Source organism: Ursus maritimus, unplaced genomic scaffold (assembly GCF_017311325.1).
Source record: "Ursus maritimus isolate PB19 unplaced genomic scaffold, ASM1731132v1 scaffold_4, whole genome shotgun sequence".
NCBI lineage: Eukaryota > Metazoa > Chordata > Mammalia > Carnivora > Ursidae > Ursus > Ursus maritimus.
Window position 1 is genome coordinate 11,399,685 of NW_024426552.1, and position 16,448 is coordinate 11,416,132.

The following is a 16,448-nucleotide window of genomic DNA, read 5'->3' on the forward strand; positions in this document are numbered from 1 at the left end:
CCCTATGCTCTTTCACCAAACCATAAACACTAATACTCACATTCAGATTGAAAAAAATGGGTTTGGGTTCACTGAGTTTAAAGGGATGATGATAAAAAGGAGGTTCTTCTTCCTCTTCATCCGAAACATGAGGCTTATTCACTATTACATCATCATCTTCTTTACTCTGTGCGATCTGTTTGCATTTCTTAAAAAATAAAAACAAAAAATAAATCTTACACTTTATATGGAATAACATGCAAGTTTTTTAAAAAATCAAAACCACATAAAATCAACTTTCAAAAATAAAACAAGCTTAACAACAGGTTGAAGATAAGTAACTTATTAGCTATTATTTAAACACACTCTAGCTGGTCAGTCAGTCAACAACATTTATTGAGCACCTACTATGTGCAGAGCACTGTACTGGGCACTGTCCAGGGAATACAAAAAAAAAAAAAAAAAAAAAGAAGAAGAAGAAGACATGGTCCCTGCTCCCAAGGAGCTTACAATCTAGATCAAGAAACAGAATTACATACACATGAAATAATTGAGGAACGCTTTTACAGAGCAACACAATTAACAAGTGCAAACTGATATAATACAAACTGAGTACATAAGTGCTGAAAGAACAAAAGCTTAAGAGAAAACAGAATCAGGCAGAATTTGATAATCAAGGGCTATTCCTTGAAGAGTTCTAAGCCAGATTTTTATAGTTAAGAACAAGGATTGGCAGGAAAAGAAAAAGAGAGTCATCCTAGTTAGATGGTGATAAAAAGGTGAGAAACTTATTGGAGGAACAAGAGGGCTGAAAATGAGGCTTAAAAACATATAGGGAAACACTACGCGTTCACAAGGCTTTAGATAAGGAGCTTAGAGCTGATAAGCAAGTAACAGAAGCCTTTGCTAAGTCCTTAAATTAAAAAAGTTGTAATTCATATTGCAATAAAGAAAACAGATTAAGAAACTATATGAACCCCTAAATGCATGGCAAAATAAAAAATCTGAAACTTCTGCAACTGGGTTAGATGGTAATTGTCTCTCCATAAATGTTTTGTAGGCTGAGTCTCTAAAGGAACAAAATTCAAGAATGAAAAATAAGGCATGATGGAGAGGGTGTTAACTGATGAGGTCTGACACATAAAGCAAAGTCCATTCCTTCCTGAGAAGCTAAGGAATAGACTCCATTACCTGGCTTTATAAAAAGGTCAGAATAAATTTGGGTGGACTTGTCTATACAACCAGTAGAATTTGTCATATCCATCATCAATTGAAAATGTTACAATAGGATAAAAAGCTCAATTGGCCAAAAAACAGAGTATATACCAAGCTTGTAACCAAGGGGAACAGAATATATTGACAGTGGAAGGCTGGCATAAGGCTAGCCAATAACAAGTTTCAATATATGAAACAGTGTGATATTTCTGGATCCTAGCAGCAATATTTCAGCGTCCTCCCCCCCCAAAAAAAAACCAATAATAATAATAAAAATAATATTAACAAAACAAAGCCAAAAAAAGCCTCAATTGAAAAGATCAAATTCTGAAAAACAAAAATAAGTGTGTTTAAAATATATGTTACTGCCAAAACCCGAACCGCAGGAAGAACTGATAATGGCCGGCCATTATCACCAATGGCTGGTACCAAACAGCCAAAACCCGAAATGTTGATGCGTAAGAAGTTCCTTTCAGGCAATGGCCAGCTATTCTCATTAATTTCCAAGCTCCGGTGGCAAAAGATCATTTCTGAAGATTGTCTGTGTCTTTGCGTATATGCAGTATACTCGTGGCGATCAGTGAACACGTCGTGAATGGAAACGAAACTGTAGGCGAGCTTCTGCGTGTTGCTCACTCAACACCTCCTCCATTCAAACGAACCGTCCCACTCCTCAGTCAGTTTGGCTTCTAAAACTGGAAAGCAAAAGTAATGGGAAGTAACTTTTAGCTAGCGGAGCTTAGCCATCCCGGATAATGGCCTGCTAAACAGAGCTTCTGCCGCTGCCACATCTGTATTTCGGGTTTTGGCCACTCGGTGCCAGCCATTATCAGTTCAGCCCACAATTCGGGTTTTGGCACGCTCCAGAGTCAACATCACTGAAATAATCCATTTAAGAATGTAAACAAATTCTGTCTAGCTTACCTCAGTTAATTCTTCTATAGTAGCTCCTCCTGACTTTTTAGCAACTTTCTCTTCTATTGTAGGTGGAGGTGCAGGCTTTAGGTTTGGCGGTAAAGGAACACCAGCCTTAGCACACATGGCAGCTGCATTAGCTTTGGCTATTTCAAGTAATTGAGCCTTATCTGAAAGAGGAAAAATATAAGCAGTTTTCCTATAGGCTAAACACATGTTGTATTATCTAAAATCTTATGTGGTAACAAAATTAAAGGCATCAATTTTCTGCCCTAACATATAGCTGTGATCAAATCACTCCTTGGCTAAGTTTAAGTAAATGACTCTAATAAATTGACATTTAACTTCCCATTCAAATACTATACAAAATAGCTAAATTATACAACAACAATCACTCTACTACATACACACACACACACACACACACAAATGGCAGAGCCCTCTTTATTTTCCAAAATTATGATGCCCTTAAAATTACTTTCCTTCTAATCTCTGACATTTTAAATCACTCTTTAAGCCCAAGTTCAAGTGCCAACTCTTCTAATAGGCCTTAAGTCAGAATTTAACACTTCTCCAATGTGCTCCCCAAAGTGCCTTACCTATACCAGTACTTACATCACATTCTACTTTTTTCGGAAAGTTACTATTTGGTAAAAGAGACATATATTTTGTTTTTGTATCTTTATGTTTTTATCTTCTCATTTTATCCATGTCTCCTCTACCAACTTGTAATCACTTCAAAGATGTAATTCAATGAATAAAAAAAGAACTCAATTTTTGTTGAACTGAATGCATTTTCCCTTATTGCTCTGTTAGGGCCTTCTTCAGACAATCCTGACCTAGAAATGTCCAATCTACTAAGATAATGATAAATTATCCATTACTACTGCCAGGTAGTCATGCACTTGATCAAGTTTTAATCATCCCTGCACACTTAAATCAAGAGGAACTAGAGCACTATACTTTTAAAGGCAGATTATTAAAATACTAAAATCATTTTAACAAATTTAACTGTTTTGCTAGTACCACCCACCCAGCTAAAAAATAACTCCCCATGTGCAAAATTCCCTACTCACTTCCGTTCTTTATCCATTGTACCAATCAGAATAACCTTCACACAGATTTAACAGTTCTGTGTTGCCATTTTCAAACATGTAACTTACTTAAAAAGAGACACTGTAATTTTAGGCTTATTTGCAAGAATCTATGTTGGAATATATATATATGTTGGAAATCTATGTTGGAAATACATACAATAAAACAATCTGAGCACATACCAGCCTTGTCGTTAACTTGTACTATCTCTAGTTACGGAAGATGACTGAAGCAAACTAAAACTCTGAGTATGAAAACACCTTGGTTCTAATACGCTCCAAATACAGGTCTTTTAAACTCTAATTATAAATGTACTTATCCCTACACAATTTCCAAACACAAGCAAATCTAATTACCGTTGACCCTTGAACAACGAGAAGGGTTAAAGGCGCTGGCTGACCCCTGTAGTTGAAAGCTTCATGTAACTTCTGACTACCCAAAAACTAATAAGTCTGTTGACTAGAAGCCTTACGGATAACATAAACAGATTAACACATATTTTGTATATGTATTACACGCTATGTGCTAAAGGAAAAAAAATTTAAATAAGGAAAATACACTTACAACACTACTACCTTATTTATCAAAAAAATCCACATATAAGAAGACCCATCCAGTTCAAACCCATGTTACCCAGGAGTCAACTACAGAAACTTAAAGACAGAAATACTTATTGTAAACCAATAACCCAAAATATTCCACCTGACTCAAAGATCAGAAGAAAAATTAAGTCATTCTCTATTACAATGCCATTAAATTTTAAAATGACTTACTCAAATCTGTCAGACGTTTAGGTGATCTGCCTCTTTCAGAAGACCTGGATCGTTTACGACGGATGGGAGATCTGCTAAACCTTCTTCTCAAGGGTGTTCGTGATCTCCTCAATCTTACTGGTGAGATACTAAAGCTTCGTCTCCTTACCACAGACCTTGATCTTCTCCGGCGGCTAGGGGTACGGCTCCGGCGGCTTGGGGTGCGGCTCCGGCGGCTAGGGGTGCGGCTCCGGCGGCTAGGGGTGCGGCTCCGGCGGCTTGGGGTGCGGCTCCGGCGGCTTGGGGTGCGGCTCCGGCGGCTTGGGGAAATACTAAAGCTCCTCCTCCCCACAGATCTAGATCTTCTTCGACGACTAGGAGTGTGACTCCGACTCCGACGACTTGGGGTACGACTGCGAGCTCTAACTGTTTTCCGGTTATCCCTGGAACTTGATCTTTTTCTTTTTCTTTCCCTGGACTTCGACCTGTGCTTTGGAGATCTTTTACGCTTCTCTTTTGATACAGATCGCCTTCCCCTGGACTTTGACCTTGACCTGCTGCTCCTCCGCCTGCGTCTTGAACGGGACCTTGAACGCGTTTGAGAGCGATGAGACTTGGACTTAGATGATCTCTTCCTCGCCCTAGAACGAGATTCGCTGGTACGCTTGCGTGATTTGTGTTCAGAAGACTTGGAACGCTTGCTTCGAGATCTTAATGAAGAGTCTCTTTTCTTCTCTTTCTCACCCTTGTCCCGGTTTTTGTTTTTCTTGCTTTTCTCATGTGTGTCCTTAACTTTAACAAAAATTTCATAATCATCTTTTTCCTCTGAAGAAGACTCTGAAGCTCTTTCTGGTATACTGATTACAACTGGACTGGCAGCAGATTTGTCACGTTCAACCTCACTTGCAAGCAAAGGTCCTTCAATACCAGCTCTAAGGCTTGTAAGACGTTCCATGTCCTTAGGAAGTAATGGTCTCACTAAATCTGCTTCATTAATATCATCAATATTGGCAGAAAATCCTGAATCAGGCATTATCTCTTTAGTAGGGAGAGGTACTTCTTTATCTTCTCCACTACTCTCTTTAGGACTGAGAGCAACTGCTAATGTCTGGTCACAATCTTTTATAGATAATGGTCCTTCTGCATCCTTAGTAATGAAGTTATTAGATGGTAAATCAAGATGAATGTCTTTAGCAGGCAAAGGTCCCTCTATGTCTGCTTCACTACCCCCACTAGGGCTAGTGGAAATTATCATGTCATGTTCAGTATCTTGAGTAGTTAAGGATACTTCAACATCATAATTACTAACTGAACCAAGAGCAGATCCTGTGGCAAACTCAATACCCTTACTAGTTCCCATTGCATCAGGTTCAAGAGCAAGGGGACCAGCAGAAGATAGAGTTCCTCCATCAGCTTCACTAACACTAGAGCAGGTATCCAATACTGTGCATTGCTTAGTCTCACTGATGGACAAAATATTCCCTTCACCAATTTCACCAACAGCACCAGTGCTGGCAGCAGACACTGTATTATGTTCCATATCTTTAGCAACTAAATGATTATTTATATTAAGGTCTATATTTGTACCATGTTCACTTTCATAAGGGTCATTCTTCAGGTGTCCTTCGGCATGTGGCTCATCATCTGAATGCATGGGAATCTCCTGTATGCCAATCTCTGGAGCAAGACTTTGATCACCAGATAGTAAATTCACTCCTTTGATAACATTAGACTCCAATAGCATTGGTGTAGACTCTAAAACCATCTCAGTTGGTATTACTTGGGTCTGCTCTGAGACAGTGACAGCAGGCTCTGAAATTATCACAGTGGATTCTTGGAGAGAAACAGATGGTTCTGAAACAACTGCATTAGGCTGAGGGACTGACACTGCTGGCTCCAGGACAGGCACAGTAGGCTCCAGGGCAGAAACAACTGGCACAGGAATGGTAACATGCTCTGACTCGGCCAAGGCCAGGGTCTCCGGGACAGCCTCAGCAGGTGGGTCTGGAACAGCCAAAGCTACTGGGTCAGAGACAGCCACAGCTGCTGGGTCTGGGATAGCCACGGCTGAGGTCTCCAGGACAGCCACAGCTGGGGGCTCTGGAATAGTCCCAGTTGGTGGCTCTGGAACAGCCACAGCTGGGAGCTCTGAAACAGCCATGGCTGGCAGCTCTAGAGTGTTCTGTGATGGCTCTGGATTAGTTGCAGCTGGCTCCAAGAGAGACAGAGACACCTCTGAGGCAACATGTCCTGAAGCTTTCATGGAATCAAAGGTTTCTGCTGTCTCAGACATAACTGAAGGCTCTGATGTTAATACAGTTGGTTCAGCTGACATTATGGGAGTTTCAGATACCACGTAAGTCACTGCTCTCTCTGGAACAACTTGATGTTCTTCTGCTACTACAGCAGACTCTACAGGTGTTGATGTAACCAAAGACTCTGGCTCTAATGGCTCTGGAACAGTCACAGCAGCCTCTGATGCTAACACAGAAGGATCCGACACTGAATAATTAGCAGGCAATGCTGAAGGCTCTGAAATCTCACTCTGACTCACAGAAGGTTCAGACAGCGACACAGACTCTTCAGGAGGTAATGCTGGCACCTCAGTAGGCCAAGTATTTTCAGCTGTTAATGCTGACTGCTCAGTAGGTAATGCTGGACCCTCTGGTGGTTCCTCAGGAGGCAATGGTGGTGTCATTGGTGGCTCTTCAGGTGGCAATGGTGGCATTGTTGGAGGCTCTTCAGGAGGCAAAGGTGGCACCATATATGCCTCCGTGTATGTATCAGTATAAGAATCGGTGTAAGAATCAGCTGCCATAGACATCATTGAACGATCAGCAGTGTAAGATGACATCATAGATCGGTCAGCTGCAGAGTACGATGACATCATAGACCGGTCAGCAGCAGAGTAGGACGACATCATAGACCGGTCGGCACCCATGGACATCATAGATCGGTCAGCCATTGGGGACATCATGGAGCGCTCGTAAGCTGACATCATAGAGCGTTCATAAGCTGACATCATAGAGCGCTCAGCCATAGGGGACATCATAGAGCGCTCATAGGCTGACATCATAGAGCGCTCATAGGCTGACATCATAGAGCGCTCATAGGCTGACATCATAGAGCGCTCATAGGCTGACATCATAGAGCGCTCAGCCATAGGGGACATCATAGACCGCTCATAGGACATCATGGAGCGTTCATAAGATGACATCATGGAACGTTCTGCAGCATAGGACATCATCATAGAACGTCTAGATGCTAACATCAGGGGTCTTGGTGCTAACCTATACGGCCTGGGGGCTATTCTATAGGACCTGGGTGCTATCCTATAGGGTCTAGGTGACATCCTGTAGGGATCAGGAGTTAGTCTGTAGGGATCATGGCCTAATCTATAGGGGTCTTGCCCTAACCTGTAGGCATCATGACCTAATCTATAAGGGTCATGACCTAACCTATAGGGATCCTGAGCTAACCTGTAAGGATCCTGAGCTAACCTGTAGGGATCAGGAGATTTTGAACCCAACATAGCAGAATCCTGGGTACTAGATGCTAACATCTGGGCATCCATGGTACCAGATGCCAACATCTGAGCATCCATGGTGCCGGAGGCTAACATTTGAGAGTCCATAGTGCCTGATGCTAACATCTGAGAATCCATAGAGCTAGTAGCTAACATCTGGGAGTCCATGGTGCTGGTTGCTAACATCTGGGAATCCATGGTGCTGGTTGCTAACATCTGGGAGTCCATGGAGCTGGTTGCTAACATCTGGGAGTCCATGGAGCTGGTTGCTAACATCTGGGAGTCCATGGAGCTGGTTGCTAACATCTGGGAGTCCATGGAGCTGGTTGCTAACATCTGGGAGTCCATGGTGCTAGAGGCTAACATCTGGGAATCCATGGTGTTGGACGCGCTGGTTGCTAACATCTGGGAGTCCATGGAGCTGGTTGCTAACATCTGGGAGTCCATGGAGCTAGTTGCTAACATCTGGGAGTCCATGGTGCTAGAGGCTAACATCTGGGAATCCATGGTGTTGGACGCTAGCATCTGGGAATCCATGGTGTTGGACGCTAGCATTTGGGAGTCCATGGTGTTGGACGCTAACATATGGGTCTCCATGGTGTTAGAAGCTAACATATGGGATTCCTGGGCCATCAAGGGATCCACTCCTACTGTTACAGAAGTCTCCCCCACTAATGTAGTAGGCAGCTCCTGTGCTACCGTATTATAGGATTCCAGCGCTGTCGTCGAGGGCACCTCCAGGGACTGCGACACGGTCATCGTTGACAGCTCCGTTGTCACCACAGACTGAACAGAGATCTCCAGCGCCACAGTTGCCACAGGCTGCCCAGGCAACTCTGGTGCCCCAGGCTGCCCTGGCAACTCCAGCACCCCTGTTGCCAGAGGCTGCCCCAAAAGCTCCAGTGCTCCAGCTGCCCCAGACTGCCCCGAGAACTCCAGTGCCCCAGTTGCCATGAGCTGCCCAGGCAACTCCAGTGCCCCAGTTGCCACAGGCTGCCCTGACAACTCCAGTGCCCTAGTTGCCGAAGGCAGCCCTGGCAACTCTGGCACCCCAGTCACCGAAGGCTGCCCTGGCAACTCCAGCGCTGTCGTTGCCACTGGCTGTCCTGGCAACTCCAGCACCATCGCTGCCTCAGGCTGCCCCAGCAACCCTGTTGCCGTTGTCACCTCAGGCTGCCCAGGATGTTCCACCGTTGTCATCCCCACAGGCTGCTCCAACTCTGATGTCGTCACAGGTTGTTCGGTCAACTCCATTGCTACTGTTACCGCAGGCTGCCCTGGCAACTCTACTGCCGCTGTCACCGCAGGCAGCCCTGGCAACTCCTGTGCCATCACAGGTGGCTCTGGTACCTCCTGTGGTGGCTCCAAACCCACGGATGGTGCTGGAAGCCCTGGCAATTCCTGCGACAACTGTGGCACTGATGTCGCAGAGGGCCCCGGCAACTCAGGCACTGCTGTCGCAGGGGGCCCTAGCAACTCAGGCACTGGGGTAGAAAGGGGGCCTGGCAACTCTGGCAATGGGGTAGCAGAGGGCCCAGGTAACTCCAGCACTGGAGTCACAGGGGGCCCCTGCAACTCCGGCCTGGAGGTCGCAGGTGGCCCCGGCAACTCCATCACTGAGGCCACCGACGACTCCGGCAGCTCCAACGCTGTGGTCTTGGGCAGCTCCAACAACTCCTGTGGTCTTGTCATGGATGAATCTGCAATCTCCGATGGTACCTCTACAGGCTGCTCTGGCAATCTGAGCCCTTCGGTTGCAGATGACTCTGGAAAATCCATTGTTGTTGATGTGCTTGGCTCAGGGTGCACCTCGGTAGGTATCTCGGATGATACCACTAGGGTTTCTGATGAATCTAGCCCTTTTGCTACTGGAGGTTCTAACATGATCTTTGATTGCTCTGGAGATGTCATCTCCAAAGATTTCAACACAGGCTTCATTTGATACTCCATTGACATTGTTACAACTGGCTCAGGTGACTTTAGCACTACTGTTGTAGTAGGCACTGGTGCCGTTGTAAAGGAATCCAGAATCTTTGTCATGGATGGTTCCAGCGTGACTGCCACAGACTGCTCTGACTGCACTGAAATTACTGATGTTGATGCAACTGACAGTTCTGCAGTTTTTGTAGCTGGCTTCAGAGTTTCTAAGGTGTGTGGTTCTGACACCTCCATTGATACCACAGGAGGTTCTAACACAACTGCAGGAGATTCACTGGTCTCAGAAAGGCCAAACGCTCTTACAGGATGCTCCAGTGCCATCACTGAAGGTTCAGTATCAAACTTCAAAAACGAATCCGATTCTAAATCTATGTTCCCATCATGATGTGATTTTGCCTTTGATTCAGATTCTTCTGGCTGTCTTTTATACTTTTTTTCCTTTTCTTTCTTCTTTTTCTTCTTTTTATTTTTGTGCTTTTTATGCTTCTTTGACTTTTTGGTGGGAATTTCATCAGTAGGATCTGTTTGTACAGACACACATCTACTTTTTCTGGAGGCCTCCTTCAGGTCTGAAATTTAAAAAAATTAATTTTGTCAAACATTCCCCAAAGTAAACTTAGATAATAAATCACATAAACAAAATTTACATTCCATGTTAAAACACCATAATGTAATGTTTCTCATTAAAGTTACTGAAAAAACTATTTTCAATAAACTAATTATCTAAAGACTGAAACTTTTCCATTATTTCTTTCTATAACTAAAGTCTAGGTTAAAAACAACTTCTCAATTTATCAAAAAAACTTAAAAGTCACATTAAAATGTTTTACTAAGCTTATTTACAACTGTTTTCTTCAGCTCTCAAATTATAGCAAACTACTTTCAAACTACACTTACAAAAGAAAATTTCCTATTATCAATTGTTAAAACTCCTATAAAAATACACACATTAAATGATTTTTATGACTATTTAATAAACCCTATTTATACAGGTAACAACATGGCACTGGCTCTGGAACAGACGGTCTGCTTTTGGATTCTGAATCAATTACCACTCACTAGGTGAATGGACTTGGTGAAATTACTGACACTGTGTCTCCTAGAGTTAAAGGACAAAGTGAGTTAAAACACAAAGCACACTGAACAATGCCTGGTACGTAATAAGCCCTCAGCAAATGCCAGTGATTGCTTTCATACAGTATACAAAGGGCTGAACTAATGAAAAGCATCAACATGAAACTTGAATTTTATCTCAACACACCCATGTTACATTCTAATAAAAATACATTTTCCTTCAACACTTCCAAAATTACTAAAATAACCTCCTTGATGTTTCCATTTAAAAAATACGTCACTTCAGGAAAGAAAGTCTTATACCCCTTTACATTTAAGAACTCTGCATATCTGAAAGAAAAAATTGCTCGTTTTCTACTTTACAACTAGACTAACTTACTCTAATGCCAGTATCAAATTAGATAAATTTTAGTGATCCCAGAAAAGCTGATCAGAAATCCATGCCACTGAGATTATGGAAAAAATGAATTAATACATGACAAGATCCATTCCAAAGCAAAACTATTTTCTATCTCTTATTTATTATACACCTAATGCTAGTTAGCTAAGTTATACTCAAGAAAAAGTTGCTACACCCATGAATCTAAGTATAGCTGAAATCTATGCTGTTTTCTTTTACCATATCCTAGATCAAAAATAATAAAAATAAAAAACAAAACCCATTTCCAAAACTGTAGTTATTTTTGTGATCATAAATCTTTAATTTCTAAGCATCAATTAATTCCCAAAACACTAATTATCAAAGCGATGATTCCTCTCCATTCATGAACTTTCAAAAGGAATAGATGCAAAAACAAGGCCATCTCTGAGCTTGGGCTTTAAAATAAAACCTCCCAGAGTTTTAAAATCATTACAAATTTGGTCCAGGCTCCTGAACCTTCCAAAATGGACATTTACACAATTGTTCCATGAAAACCCACATTCAAAATCCTGGTAGAGGGTCACTACAAACTGAATCGAATAAAGTTATATTCCACCAACAAAGCAATCAAGTATCAATGCTCACGTTTCGGTACAACTGTATTTTCAAAGACAACTTTAAACAAAGTCTTCAATTAAATAAGCTAACCTCTAACTTACTGAAGTTTTATAACTAGTGAACATTTTTAAATACCCTGCAGTAAAGAAATAATACCGTTAACTATTTAAAAATCTTAAAGTTTTCAAGATAGCTGATTCTCTCCAGCTTACCTGGCTTATATCGTAGTTCTGTATCTAAGACCCCAGAAAGTACTTCCTCTATCTTCTGAACTATTTCTTCATTTGGGAGGCTCCTGGCAGAGGCAGCTGCATCACCTGCCTGGTTTCCTTCATTAGGTGTATTTGTTTCACCATTGAGCTGGCCTTCACTCCTTCCACTTGACAAGAAAAGTTATCAAAATTCATTAATACTTCTACCACACCATACAATATTTATAACTCAACTGATTAAAATAATCTTATGTTGTTCATACATTTCACCATTTTTGCATTTTTCAGATGATACTCCGCACCAGCAGTACTTCCTTCACTCTATCTAAAGTTGGTACATTTTCATTTTTACACAATTTTCAGAACTATGAAAGTTAAGAAAAAAAAATTTTAAAACAGCTTTCTAACCTTTTTTAAAAAATAATACAATATCCCCAGAAATATAAACTGATTTAGATTTGTGTTACTTGTATATTTATCTCAGGAGAAAAAATAGTAAGATCACAATCACAAATCCAAACAAAAATATACCACGTGACATACATGGTACACTATACCATTCTAACATTATGATAAAAGCTACAACCACAATAAAACCACGCCTGGGCATGGATCACAACCACCATCAACAGTATCAAGGAACAGTTAACACAAACACATTGAGTAGAAAGGGTAAATTGTAGCCTCTGATCAGGTTTAGACTGATCAAAGTTATTGAAATACCATGAAGTTTAAAAAGAAAAATACATTTATACGATTTTTACCCATTGATCAAGAATCCTGGTTATTTTCTGATGTTCAAAAAAACTCATGGAAAACAAGTGACTTTTTTTACAGCAACAGTAAACTAATATAAACAGTTTTAATGTGTTTTCAATTCACAGGGCCAGAAAAATCTTGACATGAGAGGCATGTCATTTACACTATTTTTGTGTAAGTAAATAAAATTGTTTTGAAAAATAACTTCAACACTTTCAATTTAATTAAAATTAGCTAACAAAACAGATCACACAATTATGCTCCACTACTTGATGAAAGTCTGAATGGTCAAAAATCAAAAAAAATTTTCAGTAGTTAACTGTTATTTGGGAATACCTGATTTTCTAATACAAGTCACATAACAATAATTAACATTTACTAGTAATTAGAGTCATGGGTCTACATTTCTTAACTCATTTAATCCTAACACAACTCTGTGATTAGCACTATCATTCTGATTTTTATAAATGAGGAAAATGACACACAAAGAAGAAACCTAACTAAAGTTCACGCGACTATTATGAGGTGAAGCTGGTATTCAAAACCAGAGCTCCTACTTAACCACCATATACTTATATGTATATATATAAAATAGCTATCTTTACTTAAACGTCAGTCTTCTTACCCGAACTAATATATGTAAAAACAGATGGGAAAATACGGCAAATATAGCTCACTGAAATGACAAGCCAAATTTTGTTTCTATACAGATAATGTATTACGTATTATTTGACAAGCTAAATATTCCTCTAATTAGTTTATCTAATATTCTTTTTAGACTTTGTTTCTGTAGCTCTTTTACACTTTTCCTAATAAGTGCTTACGCATACATGATCACATTATTAGGGCATGGATGTAAAACACAGAGAAGTACAACTTTAAAGTCGGTAAGAAAATAATCATCTTAAAGCTACCAAACATTTATCTCAGTTACTAAAAAGGAATGAAAATTTCAAACCACCTCGATACCCAGCAATACGTTCCAACAACAGAATTCTATGAAGCCATAAAAAAAAGTCCCAAAGACAACCGAAAATGTGAAAAAGACACACTTTTTCACAATCAGGTGAAAAAACACAAAACAAGATTACACTTCACAAAATATGTATGTGCATCTGTGCACACAAAGAAAAAAATGAACATAAAGAATATTATGTTGTGGCTTTTCAACTTTCTGATTTATTTTTTCTAAAAATTTTTATAATAAAACACTTGTTTTTCAAATACAAAAACTGATTTTTAAAAGGTATAAAAAACATTACAATAAACAAACAATCATCACTTCAAACTATTAAAGTTTTCAGAAAAAATCATATTCCTTTACCTCTGGACTTTTCTCATCACCTAAAATCACTAACATATAACAAAATTTTAAACATCAATGAAATGAGTGAGCGGATATATTTCCTGCTTAAACAATATATCCTACAAAAGTAGTAATTTTAACGATACTATATACCATTGCCCCAATAACGCCATGTTAATTTCAGCGCGTAATTTACAATTGCGTTTTCAAATTCACGTATTGCTCTTACTCTCAACTTTTAAAATGTATCTAGCAAAAACATTTGAACCCGGAACAAATATTTAGGTTATATAAGGCAAAAATACTCAAAGACAACCACGAAACAACATGACCAACACCATTTTCCTTCCTCGGTAAACAGCTATTTCTTTGGAAATCTCTTCCTGTTCAAATTTTGTGGAGCCAAGGGTAAACTACGTAAAGTCCATGAGCAATGGTAAAAGTAGCGTGTTGGTCATACATGTCAATTGGGGCGGGAGAAGCAAAAAAAAAAAAAAAAAAAAAAGACCGAAACACAAAGCCTACTACCCACTTGCCAAATTGAGAAATTACTAGTAATTCAAAGTCCCCTTCCATTCTCACCTCAAACATTTCATCAAAGTATCTAATATTAATTTGTTAGCTGCTTTAACTTCGAATTCTAATCCATTAGAATGCTGCCTGGTGGAAGCCATAGGACACCAGGGCCCAAATAATCTAATTAAAGGATCCCGACCCCCCAAATGGTCTGAAGTGTGCAATAATAAAGCGGATTTAAGATTACTCAAGAAACGGCCGTTAGAGACCCTTTCCGGTCATAGGCACCGGCCGGCGAAATCCGCGGAGGCGGAGAGGGGGAGGGGAAACGCGGCGGCGGCGGAGGAGGAGCTGAGGAAGGAACTAGGCCCGTCCCTGGTGGACAACCAGGCCTACAAGTAACTAAAAGGGAAGAGATTACCAAACGGAAAAGAAAAATAAGCATCTTAACTCGGTTCTAGAAGAGGGACTCTGGGGTTACCTCGGAAAAGGCGAAGTTCCTCGCTGGAAAGGGAGGGAGCGGATGGGGGGGGGAGGGCCCGGAAAATGGATCCCAGGCCCAGGCGGGGCTGTAGCGGGGCCTGAGGCGAGGAACGACGGCGTCTCTGAAGAAAGGTGCTGTGGAAAGCTAAACGGGGCCCTAACGGTCCCTTGGGAGCAGAAGAGTCTGGGAAGCGTTTACCTGGAAAGCTCCTGTTGAATTTCCCGGAATTTACTGACCACGAAAGACCTAAAAATCTGCTCGATGTTGGTCGCCATGGCGTCCGCTCCGTTCTCTCAACTCCTCCTCGCTAGTCCTCCAGGCTCCCAGCATGCCTCGGGAGGAGGCGCAGCGGCCAATTCCGTCTCTCGGCGTCCTGATTGGCTTCTGTGGGAGCGTCCAGTCCGGCACGCTCCGCCGCTGGGCCAATCAGTGAACACGGCCCAGTTCTCCTCCGCTGTTTCTGAGCGGCTAGGGTAGAGGTGCTGACGTTTGCGCCGCGCACGACTGTGTCCGCCATGTTAGTGACTGACGCAGGCGCCATTACAGGAGAAGTCTCTCTTGAGGCGCCTGTGTCAGCTTGTTGTTAGTCTCCCAACAGTGTTTGGAGAGGCTTAAGAGGCTTACTAAATGCTCAAGATTATATAGCATGAGAAAAGGAAGCAAGAAAGGCTACGTGGTTTGACACGGGGCCTCCGCCGTTTCTGGGTGGCGCCAAGTTGTGTTTTGGTAGGGAGATGCATCCGGAAAAGCATTAATCAGCGCCCGTCCCCACTGTGGTGCGAATAAGAACACATTTTTATCCCCATCTTTTTCCCATGGCATCCCATAATCACTTCCCTCCCCCCGTCCTTTTTTTAAGCACTAGGCCAGAGGCCTTAGGCGGCCTGCTGTTCAAAGCCTGGTGCATTCTTAGTCTCCTCAGGATACCAAGCGGGTCAGCTCTGACTCGTTACCAACACACAATTAGCTTATCGTGGGTTTAGCATTTTGGCGCTCCCCTTCCACAGAGCTCTGAAGGCTCCCGAGGAGGAACAGAAACGTTACGTGGCGCCTCATACTAAAGTGATAAACGCGCAAGGTCCTGGTAGCTTAACTATGGAGTAAGCTGAGGCCGCGCACAGGAGCCAAAGGCAATCACACTTGATTACCTCGCTGCGGACACCACGGGCCGCGCGCTGACCAATGGGGTGGCGCAGCCGGCCGCTGGGCGGGGCGGGCGGGGAGAGGCGCGCGCCGGATTGCGCTGGGCCGACTTCCGGCGCGCGACTGGCGGCTGGGCTGCGAGCGCGCCGAGGAGCGTGCAAGTGTGAGCGGCCGGACCGCCTTGTGGAGGTGCAGAAGCTCACTCCGGTTTTAAGTAAAGTACATTTATGCTTTGATTTGGGGACTTAACATCAGGAATTGGATGAAACTGTAGAAACTGGTTTCGCTGTAGGAATTCTCGTCTTGTTTTTAAATGCTGTGGGTGGGGGTTCGCCATGTGCTTTTCCCTTCTTTTAACTGAGGTTTACGTTGGATCTTCCACTTTCCCTGCCATATAAGATATCGGACCTTTTTGTATCTTTATACCTTTTTTAGGTCACAAGCCTAAATTGCATATTTTCTCTTTATGCAAAACCCAGTCTGTTAGCAGACTTAGTCCACTTCTGTAATTGGTTTCTGCTTTATATTATTCACCAAGTCCTTTGCAGTGGCTTT

The 16,448-nt window shown here is 42.0% G+C and overlaps 2 protein-coding genes across 8 annotated transcripts in view; one reads left to right on the forward strand and one right to left on the reverse strand.

Moving 5' to 3' along the window:
* SON (SON DNA and RNA binding protein) overlaps positions 1-15,107 on the reverse strand; it is a 32,104-nt gene extending 16,997 nt beyond the window's left edge. For 4 of the 5 annotated variants that reach the window (XM_008701840.2, XM_008701841.2, XM_008701842.2 and 1 more), the window contains exons 1-5: positions 14,949-15,107; positions 11,686-11,852; positions 3,978-9,989; positions 2,119-2,279; positions 41-187 (exon numbers count right to left, since the gene is read on the reverse strand). In XM_008701840.2, coding sequence (XP_008700062.2) covers positions 41-187; positions 2,119-2,279; positions 3,978-9,989; positions 11,686-11,852; positions 14,949-15,025 — 6,564 coding nt within the window. In that variant the 5' untranslated portion in view covers positions 15,026-15,107. Of the gene's footprint in view, positions 1-40; positions 188-357; positions 1,890-2,118; positions 2,280-3,977; positions 9,990-11,685; positions 11,853-14,948 lie in introns of those variants that run through there. The other variant, XM_008701844.2, reaches the window with a different exon arrangement.
* An 894-nt stretch (positions 15,108-16,001) lies between these two features.
* Positions 16,002-16,448, forward strand: part of GART (phosphoribosylglycinamide formyltransferase, phosphoribosylglycinamide synthetase, phosphoribosylaminoimidazole synthetase) — a 29,165-nt gene continuing 28,718 nt past the window's right edge. Inside the window, exon 1 of one of the 3 annotated variants that reach the window (XM_008701836.2) lies at positions 16,002-16,107. The gene's annotated coding sequence lies outside the window, so the exon portion shown is untranslated. Of the gene's footprint in view, positions 16,113-16,448 lie in introns of all 3 variants that reach the window. The other 2 variants (XM_008701838.2, XM_008701837.2) reach the window with 2 other exon arrangements.